General features: G+C 35.9%; 1 protein-coding gene across 6 annotated transcripts in view; it reads right to left on the bottom strand.

The window, feature by feature from the left end:
* STXBP4 (syntaxin binding protein 4) overlaps positions 1 to 21325 on the bottom strand; it is a 195073-nt gene that overhangs the window by 112106 nt on the left and 61642 nt on the right. For all 6 annotated transcript variants that reach the window (XM_057501329.1, XM_057501328.1, XM_057501330.1 and 3 more), the window contains 2 exons: positions 20818 to 20914; positions 19146 to 19237 (listed from right to left, as the gene is read on the bottom strand). In XM_057501329.1, the coding sequence (XP_057357312.1) occupies positions 19146 to 19237; positions 20818 to 20914 (189 nt within the window). The remainder of the gene's footprint in view (positions 1 to 19145; positions 19238 to 20817; positions 20915 to 21325) is intronic.

A 21325-nucleotide genomic window follows, 5' to 3' on the forward strand; every position in this document is an offset into this window, starting at 1 on the left:
CAAGGACAAAGAAAGAGTTTTAAAGGCAGCTAGAGAGAAAAAGGTCACCTATAAAGGAAAACCCATCAGGCTAACATCAGACTTCTCGACAGAAACCCTACAGGCCAGATGAGAATGGCATGATATATTTAATACAATGAAACAGAAGGGTCTTGAACCAAGGATACTGTATCCAGCACGACTATCATTCAAATATGATGGTGGGATTAAACAATTCCCAGACAAACAAAAGCTGAGGGAATTTGCTTCCCACAAACCACCTCTACAGAACATCTTACAGGGACTGCTCTAGATGGGAGCACTCCTAGAAAGAGCACAGCACAAAACACCCAACATATGAAGAATCGAGGAGGAGGAATAAGAAGGGAGAGAAGAAAAGAATCTCCAGAAAGTGTATATAACAGCTCAATAAGTGAGCTAAGTTAGGCAGTAAGATACTAAAGAGGCTAACCTTGAAACTTTGGTAACCACAAATTTAAAGCCTGCAATGGCAATAAGTACATATCTTTCAATAGTCACCCTAAATGTTAATGGGCTGAATGCACCAATTAAAAGACATAGAGTAATAGAATGGATAAAAAAGCAAGATCCATCTATATGCTGCTTACAAGAAACTCACATCAAACCCAAAGACATGTACAGACTAAAAGTCAAGGGATGGAAAAACATATTCCAAGCAAACAACAGCGAGAAGAAAGCAGGGGTGGCAGTACTAATATCAGACAAAATAGACTTCAAAACAAAGAAAGTAACAAGAGATAAAGAAGGACACTACATAATGATAAAGGGCTCAGTCCAACAAGAGGATGTAACCATTCTAAATATATATGCACCCAACACAGGAGCACCAGCATATGTGAAACAAATACTAACAGAACTAAAGGGGGAAATAGACTGCAATGCATTCATTCTAGGAGACTTCAACACACCACTCACCCCAAAGGATAGATCCACTGGGCAGAAAATAAGTAAGGACACGGAAGCACTGAACAACACAGTAGAGCAGATGGACCTAATAGACATCTATAGAACTCTACATCCAAAAGCAACAGGATATACATTCTTCTCAAGTGCACATGGAACATTCTCCAGAATAGACCACATGCTAGGCCACAAAAAGAGCCTCAGAAAATTCCAAAAGATTGAAACCCTACCAACCAACTTTTCAGACCACAAAGGCATAAAACTAGAAATAAACTGTACAAATAAAGCAAAGAGGCTCACAAACACATGGAGGCTTAACAACACGCTCCTAAATAATCAATGGATCAATGACCAAATCAAAATGGAGATCCAGCAATATATGGAAACAAATGACAACAACAACACTAAGCCCCAACTTCTGTGGGACGCAGCAAAAACAGTCTTAAGAGGAAAGTATATAGCAATCCAAGCATATTTAAAAAAGGAAGAACAATCCCAAATGAATGATCTAATGCCACAATTATCGAAATTGGAAAAAGAAGAACAGATGAGGCGTAAGGTCAGCAGAAGGAGGGACATAATAAAGATCAGAGAAGAATTAAATAAAATTGAGAAGAATAAAACAAAAGCAAAAATCAATGAAACCAAGAGCTGGTTCTTCGAGAAAATAAACAAAATAGATAAGCCTCTAGCCAGACTTATTAAGAAGAAAAGAGAGTCAACACAAATCAACAGTATCAGAAACGAGAAAGGAAAAATCACGACGGACCCCACGGAAATGCAAAGAATTATTAGAGAATACTATGAAAACCTATATGCTAACACGCTGGGAAACCTAGGAGAAATGGACAACTTCCTAGAAAAATACAACCTTCCAAGACTGACCCAGAAAGAAACAGAAAATCTAAACAGACCAATTACCAGCAACGAAATTTAACCGGTAATAAAAAAACTACCAAAGAACAAAACCCCCGGGCCAGATGGATTTACCTCGGAATTTTATCAGACATATAGGGAAGACATAATACCCGTACTCCTTAGAGTTTTCCAAAAAATAGAGGAGGAGGGGATACTCCCAAACTCATTCTATGAAGCTAACATCACCCTAATACCAAAACCAGGCAAAGACACCACCAAAAAAGAAAACTACAGACCAATATCGCTGATGAATGTAGATGCAAAAATACTCAACAAAATATTAGCAAACCGAATTCAAAATTACATCAAAAGGATCATACACCATGACCAAGTGGGATTCATCCCAGGGATGCAAGGATGGTACAACATTCGAAAGTCCATCAACATCATCCACCACATCAACAAAAAGAAAGACAAAAACCACATGATCATCTCCACAGATGCTGAAAAAGCATTTGACAAAGTTCAACATCCATTCATGATAAAAACTCTCAGCAAAATGGGAATAGAGGGCAAGTACCTCAACATAATAAAGGCCATCTATGATAAACCCACAGCCAACATTATATTAAACAGCGAGAAGCTGAAAGCAGTTCCTCTGAGATCAGGAACTAGACAGGGATGCCCACTCTCTCCACTGTTATTTAACATAGTACTGGAGGTCCTAGCCACAGCAATCAGACAAAACAAAGAAATACAAGGAATCCAGATTGGTAAAGAAGAAGTTAAACTGTCACTATTTGCAGATGACATGATACTGTACATAAAAAACCCTAAAGACTTCACCCCAAAACTACTAGAACTGATATCAGAATACAGCAAAGTTGCAGGATATAAAATCAACACACAGAAATCTGTGGCTTTCCTATACACTAACAATGAACCAACAGAAAGAGAAATCAGGAAAACAACTCCATTCACAATTGCATCAAAAAAAATAAAATACCTAGGAATAAACCTAACCAAGGAAGTGAAAGACTTATACTCTGAAAACTACAAGTCACTTTTAAGAGAAATTAAAGGGGACACTAACAGATGGAAACTCATCCCATGCTCGTGGCTAGGAAGAATTAATATTGTCAAAATGGCCATCCTGCCCAAAGCAATATACAGATTTGATGCAATCCCTATGAAACTACCAGCAACATTCTTCAATGAACTGGAACAAATAATTCAAAAATTCATATGGAAGCACCAAAGACCCCGAATAGCCAAGGCAATCCTGAGAAAGAAGAATAAAGTAGGGGGGATCTCACTCCCCAACTTCAAGCTCTACTATAAAGTCATAGTAATCAAGACAATTTGGTACTGGCACAAGAGCAGAGCCACAGACCAATGGAACAGACTAGAGAATCCAGACATTAACCCAGACATATATGGTCAATTAATATTTGATAAAGGAGCCATGGACATATAATGGCGAAATGACAGTCTTTTCAACAGATGGTGCTGGCAAAACTGGACAGCTACATGTAGGAGAATGAAACTGGACCATTGTCTAACCCCATATACAAAAGTAAACTCAAAATGGATCAAAGACCTGAATGTAAGTCATGAAACCATTAAACTCTTGGAAGAAAACATAGGCAAAAACCTCTTAGACATAAACATGAGTGACCTCTTCTTGAACATATCTCCCCGGGCAAGGAAAACAACAGCAAAAATGAGTAAGTGGGACTATATTAAGCTGAAAAGCTTCTGTACAGCAAAAGACACCATCAATAGAACAAAAAGGAACCCTACAGTATGGGAGAATATATTTGAAAATGACACATCTGATAAAGGCTTGACGTCCAGAATATATAAAGAGCTCACACGCCTCAACAAACAAAAAACAAATAACCCAATTAAAACATGGGCAGAGGAACTGAACAGACAGTTCTCCAAAAAAGAAATACAGATGGCCAACAGACACATGAAAAGATGCTCCACATCGCTAATTATCAGAGAAATGCAAATTAAAACTACAATGAGGTATCACCTCACACCAGTAAGGTTGGCTGCCATCCAAAAGACAGAGAACAACAAATGTTGGCGAGGCTGTGGAGAGAGGGGAACCCTCCTACACTGCTGGTGGGAATGTAAGTTAGTTCAACCATTGTGGAAAGCAGTATGGAGGTACATCAAAATGCTCAAAACAGACCTACCATTTGACCCAGGAATTGCACTCCTAGGAATTTACCCTAAGAATGCAGCAATCAAGTATGAGAAAGATCAGTGCACCCCTATGTTTATCGCAGCACTATTTACAATAGCCAAGAATTGGAAGCAACCTAAATGTCCATCGATAGATGAATGGATAAAGAAGATGTGGTACATATACACAATGGAATACTACTCAGCCATAAGAAAAGGGCAAATCCAACCATTTGCAGCAACATGGATGGAGCTGGAGGGTATTATGCTTAGTGAATCAAGCCAAGTGGAGAAAGAGAAATACCAAATGATTTCACTTATCTGTGGAATATAAGAACAAAGGAAAAACTGAAGGAACAAACCAGCAGCAGAATCACAGAACTCAAGAATGGACTAACAGCTACCAAAGGGAAAGGGACTGGGGAGGATCGGTGGGTAGGGAGGGATAAGGGGGGGGAGAAGTAAGGGGGTATTCAGATTAGCATGCATGGGGGGGTAGGAGAAAAGGGAGCGCTGTACAACACAGAGAAGGCAAGTAGGGATTCTACAACATTTTGCTATGCTGATGGACAGTGACTGTAAAGGGGTTTATAGGGGGGACCTGGTATAGGGGAGAGCCTAGTAAACATAATATTCATCATGTAAGTGTAGATTAGTGATACCAAAAAAAAAAAAAAAGGGCAGTTCCTGTGTGGTAACCTCCAATGAGTTCTACACAAGAGTATAAAGGGCATATAAAAGTATAGGCAAAGGGTCTGTTTGTGTTTATATAGAGGATCGAAGCCTAATTGGGCTACCCCGAAAATGAACTAAGTTTTGATATGAAAAAGAACTTCCAACATCAGCACTCTCTGGAAGACTCATGCCAGAAGATGATCATCAAAAAACCCAACAAAGATCCACGCACTGCTACAGCTGTAGATGCACTCATCCCACCAGTTCCTGGACTTGCCATGGGAATGAGGAAGGAGATATCTAAGCTGGCCTGTGTATACAGTAAAACAACAAATTTGACTGGATCTATACTGTTGCAACTCAATCAAGAATTAGGAGAAGTGCAAATTGTAGTATTTACTGTTAAAAGAACATAAGGGATGTGAACATTCCCCAGGAATGGGTTGTTTTAATTTGTCTGATTTCTCTCAGACTGTTCAAGTTCAGTTGGACAATATCCACCATATCACAGATAAGTTTTCACAAATGCCTAAGGTGCCTAACTGGTTTTCTTGGTTTCACTGGAGATGGCTGGTAATTACAGGTATGCTTTTGTTATGTAACTATACTCCTATTATGTTAATGTGTGTGCGCAATTTAAGTAGTAGCTTAAAACCTATCCATGCTGAAGTTACTCTACAAGAAGATATGTCAAAGAAATAATCAATCTTCCCATGTTTTCTGCCGCCTGCTACTTCTATAGCTTTTCTTTTTCCTTCCTAATTACAACCCTTAAATAGAATTCATGCCTCATTTCAAATTTACCGAGTATCATAATTCTTCCAAGTGGTAAAGATACCTCAAGACAAATGCTGGGCATAGAAGCTACAGGGCATAAATATGCAAAGAAATAAAAAGCTAACCATTTCAAACAATAAGGCTTCTCTCTCACTTACCAACTTTACATTTCCCTGTATGGCCCCGGAAGATGACTGGTTAGCCAGAGACGGGTAAGATTCCTCAAGGGAGGAACAACCTAAGACAGGCACAGGCGGGTCATCAGGTGAGAAATTGGGGATCAACAGAGGTGAGGCTTAGAACCTCACCCCCCCGTTCTGAGAGAAATCTTCTGCATACGTGGATGTTTTATTGCCCTTGTCTAGCTTGGATTAACACATAGTCTACAGGCACACACTTGATCATCTACATTTGCTCTCTTACAACACTAAACTATGTTTTCTACCTTTATCTTGTATCTACCTACCACTTCAGCATTTCATTAAAAATAATTATAATAAAGAGAGAAATGTGGTATTCACATATAAATCAAGGATAAAAATCAAATGAGTATTCATATTTGAACTGACTGTTTATAGTTCATAATGCATGAGCAAAACCAAAGGTTTCTGTGATGGCTGCCCTTGTACTGTTCACCATGTAAGAACTTATTCACTATGTAAGAATTTGCTCTCCATGTAAGAACTTGTTTGTTATGCCTCAGAAGATTGGAGACTGACGAAAATTAGGCTTGGGGTGGATTAATGATTGTGCATTGAGCATTGACTCCCCTATATAGAATTTTATTGTTGTTAACAACCATTTGATCAATAAATATGAGAGATGCCCTCACAAAAAAAAAAAAAAAAAGTATACACTTCCAATGGTAAAATAATAAGTAACCGGGATGTAATGAATATAGTCAAGATATTGTAACAGCTTGGTATGGTGATAGCTGGTACCTAGAATTGTCATGTATATAAATGTTGAATCACTATGTTGTACACCTGAAAGTAATGTAATGTAATACTGTGTGTCAACTACCCTTCAATAAAAAAATAATTATCTAAAAAAAAAAAAAAAAACATGGAGTAAATCAGGCTTAAAAGAACCCATGATACCATTGTGGAAGGCAAAACACTAGAATACTCATAGAACAACCATGACTTAAAAAAATAATTTTTTTGCTTATTTGTTATAAGCATTTGTTATAATGCTACTGCTATTTTAGGCTAAGCAGCAAAAACTGATAGCCAGAGAACTGACCAGAGATGTTACTTGTGAATTCTTTGAAAAGCCTCTTTATGCTTGGTGACTTTTTAAAAGAGTTCAAATATGCTTCAACTAAGCAAGCAGCAAATAAAACGAATTGTTGCTTTTTAACTTCGATGATTCCAGATAGATATCTGTTTTCTAATCTACCTCCAACTCAGGACTTCATACTTCTTACTTTCTTACATTCCACATTCCTTTCCTGTCTGGTTCTCCCCATATCATTTGAGACCCTAAGGCCCCTAGATTTCTGTAATACCTGGTAAATTACAATGTAAATCATTTCCCCTCTGCTTTTTCAAGTCTCCTACAGAGATACCAAGAGACACTGTAGGAAGTTATTGGACTGTGCTGACTAGGTCTGATCTAAACTCCCCTTCACTGTGGCTCCACTATTATAAATTTTTAGCCACTATTCCACTTGCCACATTCCCAACCTCAATTCATCTTAAACAGAAAAACCAACAATCTCTATTTCACTCTAACTCTATTAATAAAGCCTTCCATTAGGAACCCATTCAATTATGTCTTTTCCTTAAAATGTCTGTGTGTTCCCTTATTTTCTCTTTCCATTTCTCCTGCTCACTCCTCTTAACTGCTTATATTTTGCTTCACACATTCCCTCCCATCCCCACATTTCAAAAATAATACTTGCAATGTTACCAATAAATTGCTATTTGACAAAATAAATGTCCTCCCCATCAACTTTCTTAAGCTCTTTGTTACATGTAACACTGCTTAAGGCATTTGTTCTTGAAACTTTCTTTTCCATAGTTTTTGATATACCACTATCTCATCTACCCTTCAGAATATTTAGGCTGTTTCTAATGATTTAATTTCATTTCAACTCCTTACATGGGGAAAGGGAAGTTTCCTCAAAGTTTGTCTCTTTCCCCCTTTTTCTGTACAAGTTCTGAACAATCAGTGTTAAGCTTCAACTACCATCCCCCCAACATTCTCAAATCCCTCTCCTGGTGTCCAATTCCTTCCTTCTTTCTTGTGGCCTTTTGTTGTTCATAGCTGTCAGCATCTTGAATTTACTCTAAAACATTACCCGACATTTTCATCTCCACCTTCCTTATTTCCCTTCTATTAATGGTACCATCATATTATTAATCATCCTAATAGAAACTCTGACATTATCTTTATTTAATTTTCCCTTGGTTCTTACATCCAAATGCAAGACTTTTGGATGATATACTTGTTTTTGATAAATATCATAGATCTGTCTTTCCATTCCTTTCCATTCTCTTCCCATTCATAGTAACTTAATTCTTTATTATTCTTTATTTGGAATCTTTTCCTTTGTCCCCTTATCTAGACTACCAACTGGTTTCATTCCCTTCCAAGATAACCAAAATTATTATATGATTACTATTTCTAAAATATTACTATGATTATGTCATTATTCGCACTGATGGCTCTTCACTGACTACTAGCAAAGTACAGACTTCTAAGTTTAACATTTATCCTTTCAGTCCTAACTTCCTTCACTGAACTGCATGTACCCAATTATCTTTTAAAAAATAGATTACTCTTCCCTTACCATAACATTATATATATTTTTTGTTCATGCAAATACTCTCATCACTCTCTGTTCACCTCTTGAGCAGAGAAAATCCTATTTATCACTCAAAATTCAGTCCAATGCCAGCTCTGCTATGAATCTCCTCTGAATAGACTAAGTTCTATTATTACTATGGCTTTATCAAGAAATATATTTTTTAACTATAGTTATTTGTGTACATGATTTTCCTTACACTATACCCTAAGTTTCTTGAGGGATAGGCTCAAGGTTTATTTATTTGAGTAACATGTGCCAGAGTACCTAACACAATTTCATGCACATTGTAGTTATTCAATATATATTTAATGTTTTACAGATGAGTATCTAGTAAAGTTGCTATAAAGTATTTACTGCTACACATAGAGAGCAATACTATTTCTATCATGACGCAGTATAAGTCGGTCATGATATGATACTCATACCACATATTGTTCACTTTGATATTTTCCATTCTATTCTATTTCACTTGTTAAAATGCTGGTGGCAATCCACTAAATCCATTTAGCAAGAACACAAATTGTGAAAAGTCTACAGTTAGGGAGTTTACAGTGTTCTCAATGTGATTCTAAGACAGTCCATTTAGGATACTTGATTAGTGTGGTAAACCCATCATATTATGATGGACTATAGTCTGCTGTTGCTAAATTTGGAATTCCACTAAATGCAGGCTCCAACCTTGCTTTTTCTGTGTGTAACCTTGTGCCAGCAGCAGGTGTAGCACTGTATGAATTTTTAATATAGCAATGATGATTAGAATCACAGTAAGATAATTATATTTTTGGTTCTACATGCCATATTATTCCCAAACCAGAATTTTTTGTCAACTAAACAAAAGTAGAACTGCCTTATATTGACTCATCAATTCTTTATTCTTAAAAGACAACATCTCAAGAAATCTTGAATTAGACAAAATGATGAAAAAAATAAACTAGTTATAAAAGAGTACATATTGTATGATTCTATTTATTACGAAGTTAAGAATAGGGAAAAGTAACCTATATGATATAGTCAGAATAGTGGCTTCACTATAAAGGTGGGAGTGGCAGCTGACTGGGAAGTTGGCACAAAGGAGCCTTTAGAGTGATTACACATGAGATGCTGGTAGAAATTCATTTAGTTATATACTTGAGATTTTTGAACTTCAGTATGTGTTCATCTTGCTTCATCAAAAATATTTTTAAAAGATAAGGAAAACACAAGCCAAAAAAATGGGAAACATATGAGGAAGAAAAACACAGTCCCTATAGATGAATTATAAAACTGACTCTTGTTTGTGAAGAAATTGAGAAGAAACAAAGATGGTTGAAGGGTAACCACAGTGGAATCCCCCACCTCCATGAATTGTCAGCATCTTCAGCCACAGATCAATTGATACACTTCAGATGAGGCACAGACTGTTTTTTAAGCACTCACTTGCTCCAAATTGGGAATTATACCACACAATAATGAGATTTCTCTATTTGTTTCTTATGGGCTGCTTGACAAGCAGTAATTTTTGTAGTATTTTTCAAACTGTGGTATATGACCTACTAATGAACTGTAAGACCAAATATTTAACAAAATAGAGTTCAGTATTAAATAAGAATGTGATGATGTAGAAAAGATAAGTAATGATTTGAGAATTTTGTGTCAATTATATATGTGAGTGTGGTAAAATAAAATGTATGCTTATTATGGATTTAAGTGGAAACAAAAAGGAAGCCAATATTTACAGGGATATCTTCTGTGTGTTGACAAGCAGAATATAGCAAAAGAAATCTTATAAACTGTAAGTTATAATGTCTATTGCACAACATTTTGATCTGAAGCCACAAGCAGGAAATTATTGACATGTAGAAGACGTTGCACAATTATCATTGCACTTTGCTTTTGCTATCAAAATATCAAAGACTAAATACATTCATACCTGTCCTAAAATCTTATTGGTAAGAAGGAAGTAAATTTCTAATTTGGAATACGAATATTTCTTTGCGGTAGCTAAGAAAGCTTTGCATATACTCATTCATACAAAACACTGTGAATTCCCCACTTCACTTATGTTGTAAGCCACCTTTCCTCTTCCTCATCAAAAGTGGATGTGGTAGCTTTGAAAGCTGTTTGGCAGGAAAAAAGCAATGCTCTGTGATGCAGTCAACATTAGGTAGATAAATATGTTAACACCTGAGAGGGGAAAAAGATGGTGGCAAGAGAAATGAGGCAGAAACTTCCTCCCAAAACCACACATAACATGAAAATACAGGGAATACAATTAATCCTGAAAGAGGGACCAGAAAGAAAGACTGCAACAAATGGCTTACATCTGAGGAAAAGAGAAGGCCTCATGGACAGGGTAAAGTAGCAAAGCTGCCATCTGGCAGGACACAAGCCCTCCCCCAACCAAGCTCATAGGCAGAAGGAAGAAAAATGTAGTGGGAAGGGAGTGGAAGCCCAGGACTACTAAACACCCACCCCTGGATATCTCCTCCGGGAGCAAAAACCCACATTCCCGTGGTTCTCTGAAGATTAGAGGGGTTGGAAAACAAAGACAGGCAGAACACTCAGAGAGACTGAGATTCCAGCCACTTGTGGAGAACAGGTACTCATAACTGATTGCTCTGGGATGAATGAAAGGTGGGTGCTTTGAAAGACTTCCCAACAGCAAGAGGGCTGCTACAGGGGCAAGGATTACACAGAGCTTGCTGCTCAGGAGAAGGAACAGGTGGACAAAGTCTACCAGGTAAAATCAGCCCAGCAGTTTAAGAACTTTCAGGAGCCTCAGACGCCCCATCCCCTTGACAGGCAATGCAGTGCTGAGGCCTCCCACTGCGATATGCAGACTGCCACTCCTTCCTCCCAGATGGCACCAGTTCTTGAATCTGCAGCCCCTGACATTGCACCAGGCCTGCAGGAGGGAAGCCCTACCTATGGAAGCTACAGGGGCTTAATGTAGCAGATGCTTCCTCTGTGCTTGGCCCACTGGCCCTGGCAGTGGAGGCAGGCACTACAGCTGGGAAGCAGGAAAGAGCTCTTTCTTACCAGCAGGCAACAGCACAGCTACCTGTGACCCCTGGCATTGCTCCAGGTGCTGGGCAGCTCAAGTGTAGAGCTTCAGAGCAATAGAGGGTGCTGCCTACACCAAGTTATTATTCTATAGTAACCATTAGAAATACAAAATGACAAAAGAAACTGGTACAAATCAAAATACCACAAACACCAGAAAGAGGGCTCAGTGAAACTAAAATCACCAATCTTCTTGATAAAGATTTCAAAATAAAAATCATAAACATGCTCACAGAGCTATAGAAAATATTCAGGATATCAGGGATGACCTCAAGAAGGAGACAGAAATTTTGAAAAACAGATTATCTGAAATGAAACATACAATGGAGGGATTTAAAAGCAGATTAGAAGACATAGAGGAGAAGGTAAATGAAATAGAAAATAGAGAACAGGAATACAAAGAAGCTGAGAGACACAGAGAAAAAAGATCTCTAGGAATGTCAATATTAGATAGATAAATACATAACACCTGAGAACTAGAGAAGTAATACCAATCAAAAAGGAACAATACTCACATTATAGGGGCACCAAGAGAAGAAGAGAGAGAAAAAGGGATAGGAAGTCTCTTTGAGGAAATACTTGCTGAAAACTTCCCCAGTCTGGGGAAGGAAATGGTCTCTCAGGCCATGGAAGTGAACTGATCTCAGAACACAAGGGACCCAAGGAGGACAACACCAAGACACATAATAATTAAAATGGCAAATATCAAGGACAAGGACAGAGCATTAAAAGCAGCCATAGAGAGAAAAAATGTCATTTACACAGGAAAACTTATCAGGCTATCATCAGACTTCTCAGCAGAAACCTTGCAGGCCAGAAGGGAGTGGTATATTTAATGCAATGAAACAGAAGGGCCTCAAACCAAGAATACTCTACCCGGCAATATTATCATTTAAATTTGAAGGAGGGATTAAACAATTACCAGATAAGCAAAAGTTGAGGGAATTTACTGCCACAAACAGTCTTGACAGTGTATTTTAAAAGGACTGCTCTAGATGGAAGTGCACCTAAGACTAAATAGCTGTCACCAGGGAAAATAAAACTGTAGTAAAGGAAGCAGACCAATTAATTACTAAGCAAATGCAAAATTAAATAGCTATCCATAAAGTCAGTCAAAGGATATACAAAGAGTACAGAATATGGCACCTAACATATAAGAGTGCAGAAGGAAGAAAAACAAGGGAGAAAAATTAAAAGAACCTTTAGCTTCTGTTTGTATTAGCATAAAAAGAGAGTTAAGTTTTGACTGCAGTTAGTAAAAAAGGTAACCTTGATAATTTGGTAATCACAAATCTAAAGCCTGCAATGGCAATAAGTACATATCTTTTGATAATCACCCTAAATTTAAATGGACTGCATGCACCACTCAAAAGACACAGTGTGGCAGGATGTATGAAAAAACAAGACACATCTATATGCTGCCTACAACAGACTCATTTCAAACCCAAAGACATACACAAACTAAAAGTGAAGGGATGGAAAAAGATATTTCATGCAAATAATAGGGGTAAAAGGCAGGAGTTCCAGTACTCGTATCAGACAAAATAGACTTCAAAACAAAGAAAGTAAAAAGAGACAAAGAAGGACATTACATAATGATAAAGGGGTCAATCCAACAAGAGGATATAACCATTATGAATATCTATGCCCCCAACACAGGAGCACCTACATATGTGAAACAAACACTAACAGAATTAAAGAGGGAATATAATACAATGCATTCATTTTAGGGGACTTCAACACACCGCTCCCTCCAAAGGACAGATCAACCAGATGGAAAATAAGTAATGAGACAGAGGCACTGAACAACACATTAGAACAAATGGACCTAGTAGACATCTACAGAACACTCCACCCAAAAGCAGCAGGATACACAATCTTCTCAAGTGCATATGAAACATTTGCCAGAAGAGATCACATACTAGGGCACAAAAAGAGCATCAGTAAATTCAGAGGGATTGAAATTGTACCAACTAGCTTCTCAGACCACAAAGGTACAAAACTAGAAATAAAATATGTAAAGAAAACAAAAAAGCCCACAAACACTTGGAGGCTTAACAACATGCTGCTAAATAATCAATGGATCAGTGACCAATTTAAAACGCAGACCAAGCAATATATGGAGACAAATGAAAACAACAACTCAACACTCCAACTTCAATGGGATGCAGTGAAGGCAGTTCTAAAAGGAAAGTATATAGCAATACAGGCTTATCTCAAGAAAGACCAACAAACCCAAATGAACAGTCTAAACTCACAATTAATGAAACTAGAAAAAGAAGAACAAATGAGGCCCAAAGTCAGTAGAAGGAGGAACATAATAAAGATGAGGGCATAAATAAATAAAATTGAGAAGAATAAAACAATAGAAAGAATCAATGAAACCAGGAGCTGGTTCTTTGAGGAAATAAACAAAATAGATAAATCTCTAGCCAGACTAATCAGGAAAAAAAGAGAGTCTACACACATAAATAGAATCAGAAATGAGAAAGGAGAAATCACTACAGACACCATAGAAATACAAAGAATTATTAGATAATATTATGAAAAATTATATGCTAACAAATTGGATAGCCTAGAAGAGATGGACAACTTTGTAGAAAAACACAACCTTCCACAACTGATCCAGGAAGAAACAGAAAATCTGAACAGATCAATTACCAGCAATGAAATCAAACTGGTCATCAAAAAACTACTTAAGAAAAAATTCATGGTCCACATGGTTTCACTGCTGAATTTTAACAAATATTTAGAGAAGACCTAATACCCATGCTCCTTAAAGTTTTCAAAAAAAGTAGAAGAAGCGGGAATACTTCCAAATTCATTCTATGGAGTCAGCATCACTCTAACACCAATACTAGGCAAAGACACCACAAAAAAAGAAAACTACAGAACAATATCCCAGATGAGCATAGAGGCAAAAATACTCAACAAAATATTAGCAAACTGAATTCAAAAACACATCAAAAAGATCATTCCTCATGATCAAGTGGGATTTATTCCAGGGATGCAAGAATGGTACAATACTCAAAAATCTATGAACATCATCCACTACACCAACAAAAAGAAGGAAAAAAAATCACATGATCATCTCCATAGATGCTGAAAAAGCATTTGACAAAATTCAACAACTATTGATGATAAAAACTCTCAATAAAATGGGTATAGAGGGCAAGTACCTCAACATAACAAAGGCCATAAATAACAAACCCATAGTCAACATCATACTTAACAGTGAAAAGCTGAGAGATTTTCATCTAAGATGGGGAACAAGACAAGGATGCCCACTCTCACCACTTTTATTCAACATAGTTCTAGAGGTCCTAGCCACAGTAATCCAATGACACAAAGAAATAAAAGGCATCCAGATTGGTAAAGAAGAAGTTAAAGTGTCATTGTTTGCAGATGACATGATATTGCACATAAAAAAACCAAAAGAATCTACTTTAAAACTATTAGAATAACTGAATTTATCAAAGCTGTAGGATACAAAATTAATACACAGAAATCTGTTGCGTTTCTATACATTAACGATGAACTAGCAGAAAGAGAAATCAGGGAAACATTTCCATTCACAAGTGGATCAAAAGAATAAAATACCTAGGAATAAACCTAACCAAGGAGGTATAAGACCCTAAAAACTATAAGACACTCAGGAGAGAAATTAAAGATGACACCAATAAATGGAAATACATACCCTGCTCATAGATAGGGAGAATTAATATTGTCAAAATGGCCATCCTGTCTAAAGCAATCTACAGATTCAATGCAAAACCTATCAAAATACCTACAGCATTCTTCAACAAACTAGAACAAATAGTTCTAAAATTCCTATGGAACCACAGAAGACCCAGAATAGCCAAAGTAATCCTGAGAGGGAAGAATAAAACTGGGGGGATTTTACTCACCAACTTCAAGCTCTACTACAAAGTCACAGTAATTAAAACAATTTGGTACTGGCACAAGAACAGACCCACAGGTCAATGGAATAGAATAGAAAGCCCAGATATAAACCCACACACATACAGCCAATTAATATATGACAAAGGAGCCATGGACATACAATGGGAAAATGACAGCCTCTTCAACAACTGGTGTTGGCAAAACTGGACAGCTACATGGAAGAGAAATGAAACTGGATTATTGTCTAACTCCATATACAAAAGTAAACTTGAAATGCATCAAAGACCTGAACGTAAGTCATGAAACCACAAAACTCTTAGAAGAAAACATAGCCAAACTCTCTTGAATATAAACACAGGCAACTTTTTCTGGAACACATCTCCTCGGACAAGGGAAACAAAAGCAAAAATGAACAAATAGGACTACATCAAACTAAAAAACTTCTGTACTGCAAAGGACACCATCATCAGAACAAAAGACATCCTATTGTATGGGAGAATATATTGGTAAATGACATATCCGACAAGAGCTTAACTTCCAAAATATATAAAGAACTCAATGCCTCAACATCTAAAAAGCAAATAGCCCAATTCAAAAATAGGCATAGGATCTGAACAGACTTCTCCAAAGAAGAAATTCAGATGGCCAACAGGCACATGAAAAGATGCTCCACATTGCTAATCATCAGGGAAATGCAAATTAAAACCTCAATGAGATATCGCTTCATACCAGTTAGGATGGCCAACATCCAAAAGACAAGAAACAACAAATGCTGGCAAGGATGTGGAGAAAGGGGAACCCTCCAACACTGTTGGTGGGATGTAAATTAGTTCAATCGTTGTGGAAGGCAATATGGAGGTTCCTCCAGAAACTAAAAATAGAAATACCATTTGACCCAGGAATTCCACTCCTAGGAATTTACCCAAAGAAAACAAAGTCCTTGACTCAAAAAGACATATGCACCCCTACATTTATTGCAGCACTATGTACAATAGCCAAGATATGAAAGCAACCTACGTGTCCACCAGTAGATGAATGGATAAAGAAGACATGGTACGTATACACAATGGAATATTATTCAGCCGTAAGAAGAAAACAAATTCTACCATTTGCAACAACATGGATGAAGCTGGAGGGAATTATGCTCAGTGAAATAAGCCAGGCAGAGAAAGACAAGTACCAAATGATTTCACTCATTTGTGGAGTATAACAACAAAGCAAAACTGAAGGAACAAAACAGCAGCAGACTCACAGACTCCAAGAAGGGATTAGCGGTTACCAAGAGGGAAGGGAGTGGGGACGGTCAGTGGGGAAGGAGAAGGGGATTAAGGGGTATTATGATTAACACACATAATGTAGGGGCATCACCAGGAAGGCAGTATAGCACAGAGAAGACAAGTAGTGACTGTAGCATCTTATTATTCTGATGTACAGTGACTGCAATGGTGTGTATTTGCGGGGGACTTAATAATATGGGTGTCTTAGAACTTCAGTTAAAAGACATGGAATTAAAAGACATGGAGGAAACTTAAATGAGTAGAGAGATTAATAGGCAGATCATAGAGGATTTTTAGGGGAGTAAAACTACTCTATGTGATACCATAATGATCAATACGTTATTATACATTTGTGTGAACCTACATAGAGTGTACAACACCAAGAATGAACCATGACATAAACCATGGACTTTAGTTGATGATGGTGTGTCAATATAGGTTTATCAATTGTAATAAATATACCACTCTGGTGAGAAAAGATGTTGATAATGGAGGAGGCTGTGCATATGGGGTAGCAGAGCGTATGGGAAATATCTGTACCTTCCCTTCAATTTTGCTGTGAACATTAAATGGCTGTAGGGAAATAAAGTCTTTAAAAGAAAAGACACTATTTATTATAATGGTAAAAAAAAAGTATAAGGTAATTAGAAATAAGTCTAACAAAATATTAATAAAGCTTCTTTGTGGAAAAAAACATCATCAAATGTTATTCAAAAAGACATAGATATATAAGAAACCAAACATGTTCACAGATGATTTAAATTTATAAAGATGTTGATTCTTCCCCATATAATCTATAAATTCAACACAGCAAGATTTTTGCTGGAACTTATATGGGTAAGAGCAAAAATTAGCCAAAGCAATATTTAAAAAGAAGAACAAGGTAGGAGAATGTGTCTTATCAAATATCAAGAGTTACAAGTCAATGATGATTCAAAACCTGAAAGAAAATCCATGTTAATCTTACTAAGTATTAATACCTTGATGAAGGGAAAACTTTCTATAAGAACATACACCAACAAAATTATTTAAGAAAAGGACAAAAACTGGGCTAAAATAACTTTAGATACATTAAAGAGTAGGAAATGTCTCCTATCCTGAAAGATCTAGGCCCAAATCACTTGTTATATAACATATTTTCAAACTTTAAAGAAACAGATAGAGTTTCTTTTATTTAAACTGTTCTAGAAAAATAGAAATGATGTAAAATTTATTTTTTAAATAAGATAATGTTAGCTACTTTTAAGAAATTAAAAATGTAAAGTAGCTCAGATATCATGCAAGTTTATTTGTCACTCACATTTGTGGATCCTATTGAACAGTACTCAGAAAAAGCAAAAATTTGTGAGTCAAAAATGAAATGAATTTCAAATGCCTACCTAGAAAATTCAAGAGAAATAACTGAAACACAGCTGGAGAAAGGGAGTTCAATAAAATGGCACCACACAAAATATTCAAAAATTACTCTTTACTAATCAACAATCAAGAGGTACAATGATAAAAAAATCACATTTCCAATAGTGTCAAAAACTTTTGCATATCTATTCAGACCTACAAAGAAATCATCAAGACATATATGAAGAAGACATAATTTCTCTTTCCAAAACATCAGCAAAGACCTAAATGGAGAAATAAACCATGTTCTTTTCTGCCAAATCATTCTATAAATTTAATGCAATTCCTATTTTAAAAAAAAGTCCCAATGGAATTTTTATTTTCATGGCAAAATGATCTAAAAATCATGCAGAAAATCAAAACCAGTTAAAAAAAAATTAAGGACTTAGTTCACCAAATAATAAAGAACCTAGAATGCTCCCAGAATAATTAAAATAATATACTAGCAGAGAGAAATGGTTCAATGGAACAGAGTGATAGGTCTAGAAACAGATCTTTGTATCTAGAAAGAAATTTAGTGTATGATGTAGTTCACATTTCAAATTAGCAGTAAAAGTGAAGAAGGATGATTATTAAATAAATGACTGTAAAATAAGGGCAAGTGGTTATCCACTTGGGGCCCAAACCAATGCATAGACACTTATAAATTTTGAGTGAATTAAATATATAAACTATATAAAATACACACTGAAAGATCTCCCTTAGTAATATATCAAAAATCCATAATGAAAAAGGACTGAAAGATTTGACAATATAAATGGCAAAGTTATGTAGAGCAAATGACTTAGGAAGTTAACAGACTTCACAATTTCATTTTACATACAGCACAGAACAGGTAAATCCAATCTATGCTGTTAAAGGGCAGAAGAGTGGTTATCTTGATTGAGGGTTGGGGGTAAGGGACAGCACCTGTAACTGGGTGTAAGAGCACTGGGGTCCTGGTAATTTCTTTAATGTGTTTCTTGACCTGGATGATGATTACAGGAGGATGGTTCAGAATGTAAACTTTCAGAGGGTATAATATACACTTACGAGTAACTTTCTGTGGTAGATTTAGGGATGGGAGCAGCATGAGAGGACAGTGAGAGGAGAAAACAGAAGAGATAAAGATGAAATTTCACTTTTGATTTTAAATTACTCTGTAACTTATATATTTATTCAAGAAGCATGTGTAATTTGCATGCTTTATTTAAAAAAGTGAAAAAAGTCTACATGTATGACACATAACATGTAGGACTTATGATATAGGTACAACCAGCACAATTGTATAGAGCATACTCTACCTGTGATTCTAATATGCTGGAAATTTCACGTGCACCAACATTTACTTCATCCAACTTCAAACAAAACAAGTTTCTGGCAACCTGGACAAAATCTAAAATGGAATACATTTCAGTAAGAACATTTAAGCATTTAACCTCATCTAAATAAATCTTTATCTTTTTCTATATGAAGTTGAAGCCATATGCTATAACTAATGCTTCAAATTTAACTTACTTAAATAAATTACCTTGAAATGGTATTATGAAGTGGCAGGTAAATATAAGTTCAAAAATAAGTTAAGAAATAAACTGGTTCTAACTTATTTTAGTTAACTTTGCTGAAGTTAATAAATCAGTTAAGGTAATGATAAAGCAAACAAATACCATAGGCATATCTATTTCTCTAACTCTTTTATCATGAGGAGAACTTTGTCTGAAACATATGACACTATTATGATATGATTTACAGCTTTTCTAGCTGGAAGAAATTAAGAAAAATTAAGGTTTAATAATATTAATTAGCAGCAGTTACTGTTTATGTAACAGCCTCGTTATGCCAGGCATGGTAATTAGCAATTTCACCCTCACAACAATTTTCTGAGATAGGTCCTCTTACCCACTCCATTTTAGAGGTTGCAGCTCAAACACAGTAACCATTTTAAATATCTGAAAACCACTTGGCAAATGAGTAGCAGAGCAGGATTCCTTTAAGGTCTGATTCTAAAGCATATTCTCTTAACAACTGTTAAGACTACCTGTTGCAGTCCCAGCAAACCATAAACTTCTTCAGGTATGAATTTTAGTTATACATGTAATTCTGTTTTCAGAATTCTCATTATTTTGGGGTAATTTTCAAGAGGAAAGGGGAGCAAGTATGTTTTTTTTTCATCACTTCAAAACCAAAAAGTGAATTTCCTTTTGTAGCAATGTATTTTTAAAATAATACAACACTGCATCAACTGTATAGAGCATACTCTACCTGTGATTCTAATATGCTGGAAATTTAAATTTTTTAAAAATTAAACACTTAATGCTGCCAAGGATACAAAAAAATGTTATATTCAAACATTACTAGTGGTAGGACAAATACATACATAAAATGTCCCTAGAAAACAATTTCTTAATATGTACCAAATGTTCAAACCCCTTGTGGGGACTTACCCTAAGAAAAATAAGAGAAAAAGCTATGATGTTATATACAGATTTATTCATAATATCAGTTACTGAGAAGCCACAAAATTCCCAATAGTAGAAAGGTTTGATATTGTAGTACATCAACTAAGTATGTCAGCATCATGCAACATTTAATAGTAATTATAGAGCATCATAAAAATAGTTATTGTATCTTTATTACCTAAAGAAAAATTAGAATTTCACAGGGTAATTAGGACTTCTATATTTTGTACTGTTTCTTTTGTTATTACTGAAACAATGCCTGTGCCAAAAAACTTTAAAAAAGAATATGATAGAATAATATTTCAGAGCTGAAAGATTCTAAGAATGTTCTTTCTGCTGACCAAGTCAGGCCAATAATTCAAGTGGAGTTTTTAGACTACTGACTAAGGAACTTGAAATAAATGTGGTTTTATTTTTCTTTCTCTCCTTCTAAAGAAGAGGCATTTTTAGTGAAAGCAGGTCTCATAAAACTTCGACCAAATTTCTGTGATGATACAACCTGATAAACCTTTCATACCTCCAAAAGACACTGTCCCCTTTGCATCTGCTTGCACTTGCTGTCTCAGGGTTTGGTACTGTTCCTTCGTGGGCTGAATACCAAGATAATTTAAGGCCTGGAAGAGAAAGGACTCATATGAAGCAATTCTTCAAATCTGCAAAGAATAAAACTTTTCATTACAACTTTATGTTACAATATAGTGAAAATAATGAATATCAGGAGCACTGACCAGAATTAGATACCTACAGAAGTCTGCTATTTATGGATTAATTTTCTATAAAATAATAGCTTTCTGATTCCATCACCATGTCAGACTTTTTTTTTTAAGCAAGGCTAGCTCCTTGGCTGATGCGAAATTCATAAGCATAGCGCTAAAATTAAAACTCAAATGATTTCTTAGTTTAAGATATGTGATACGGCAGGAAAAAAATAACAAAGAAATTCTATTAAATCAGATTTAACATTAATTTCTGTAAGTGCAACCATAAAACACATAGATACTTTGTTATCTTGTATTTGAGACCAA

Source organism: Manis pentadactyla, chromosome 4, assembly GCF_030020395.1.
Source record: "Manis pentadactyla isolate mManPen7 chromosome 4, mManPen7.hap1, whole genome shotgun sequence".
Lineage (NCBI taxonomy): Eukaryota > Metazoa > Chordata > Mammalia > Pholidota > Manidae > Manis > Manis pentadactyla.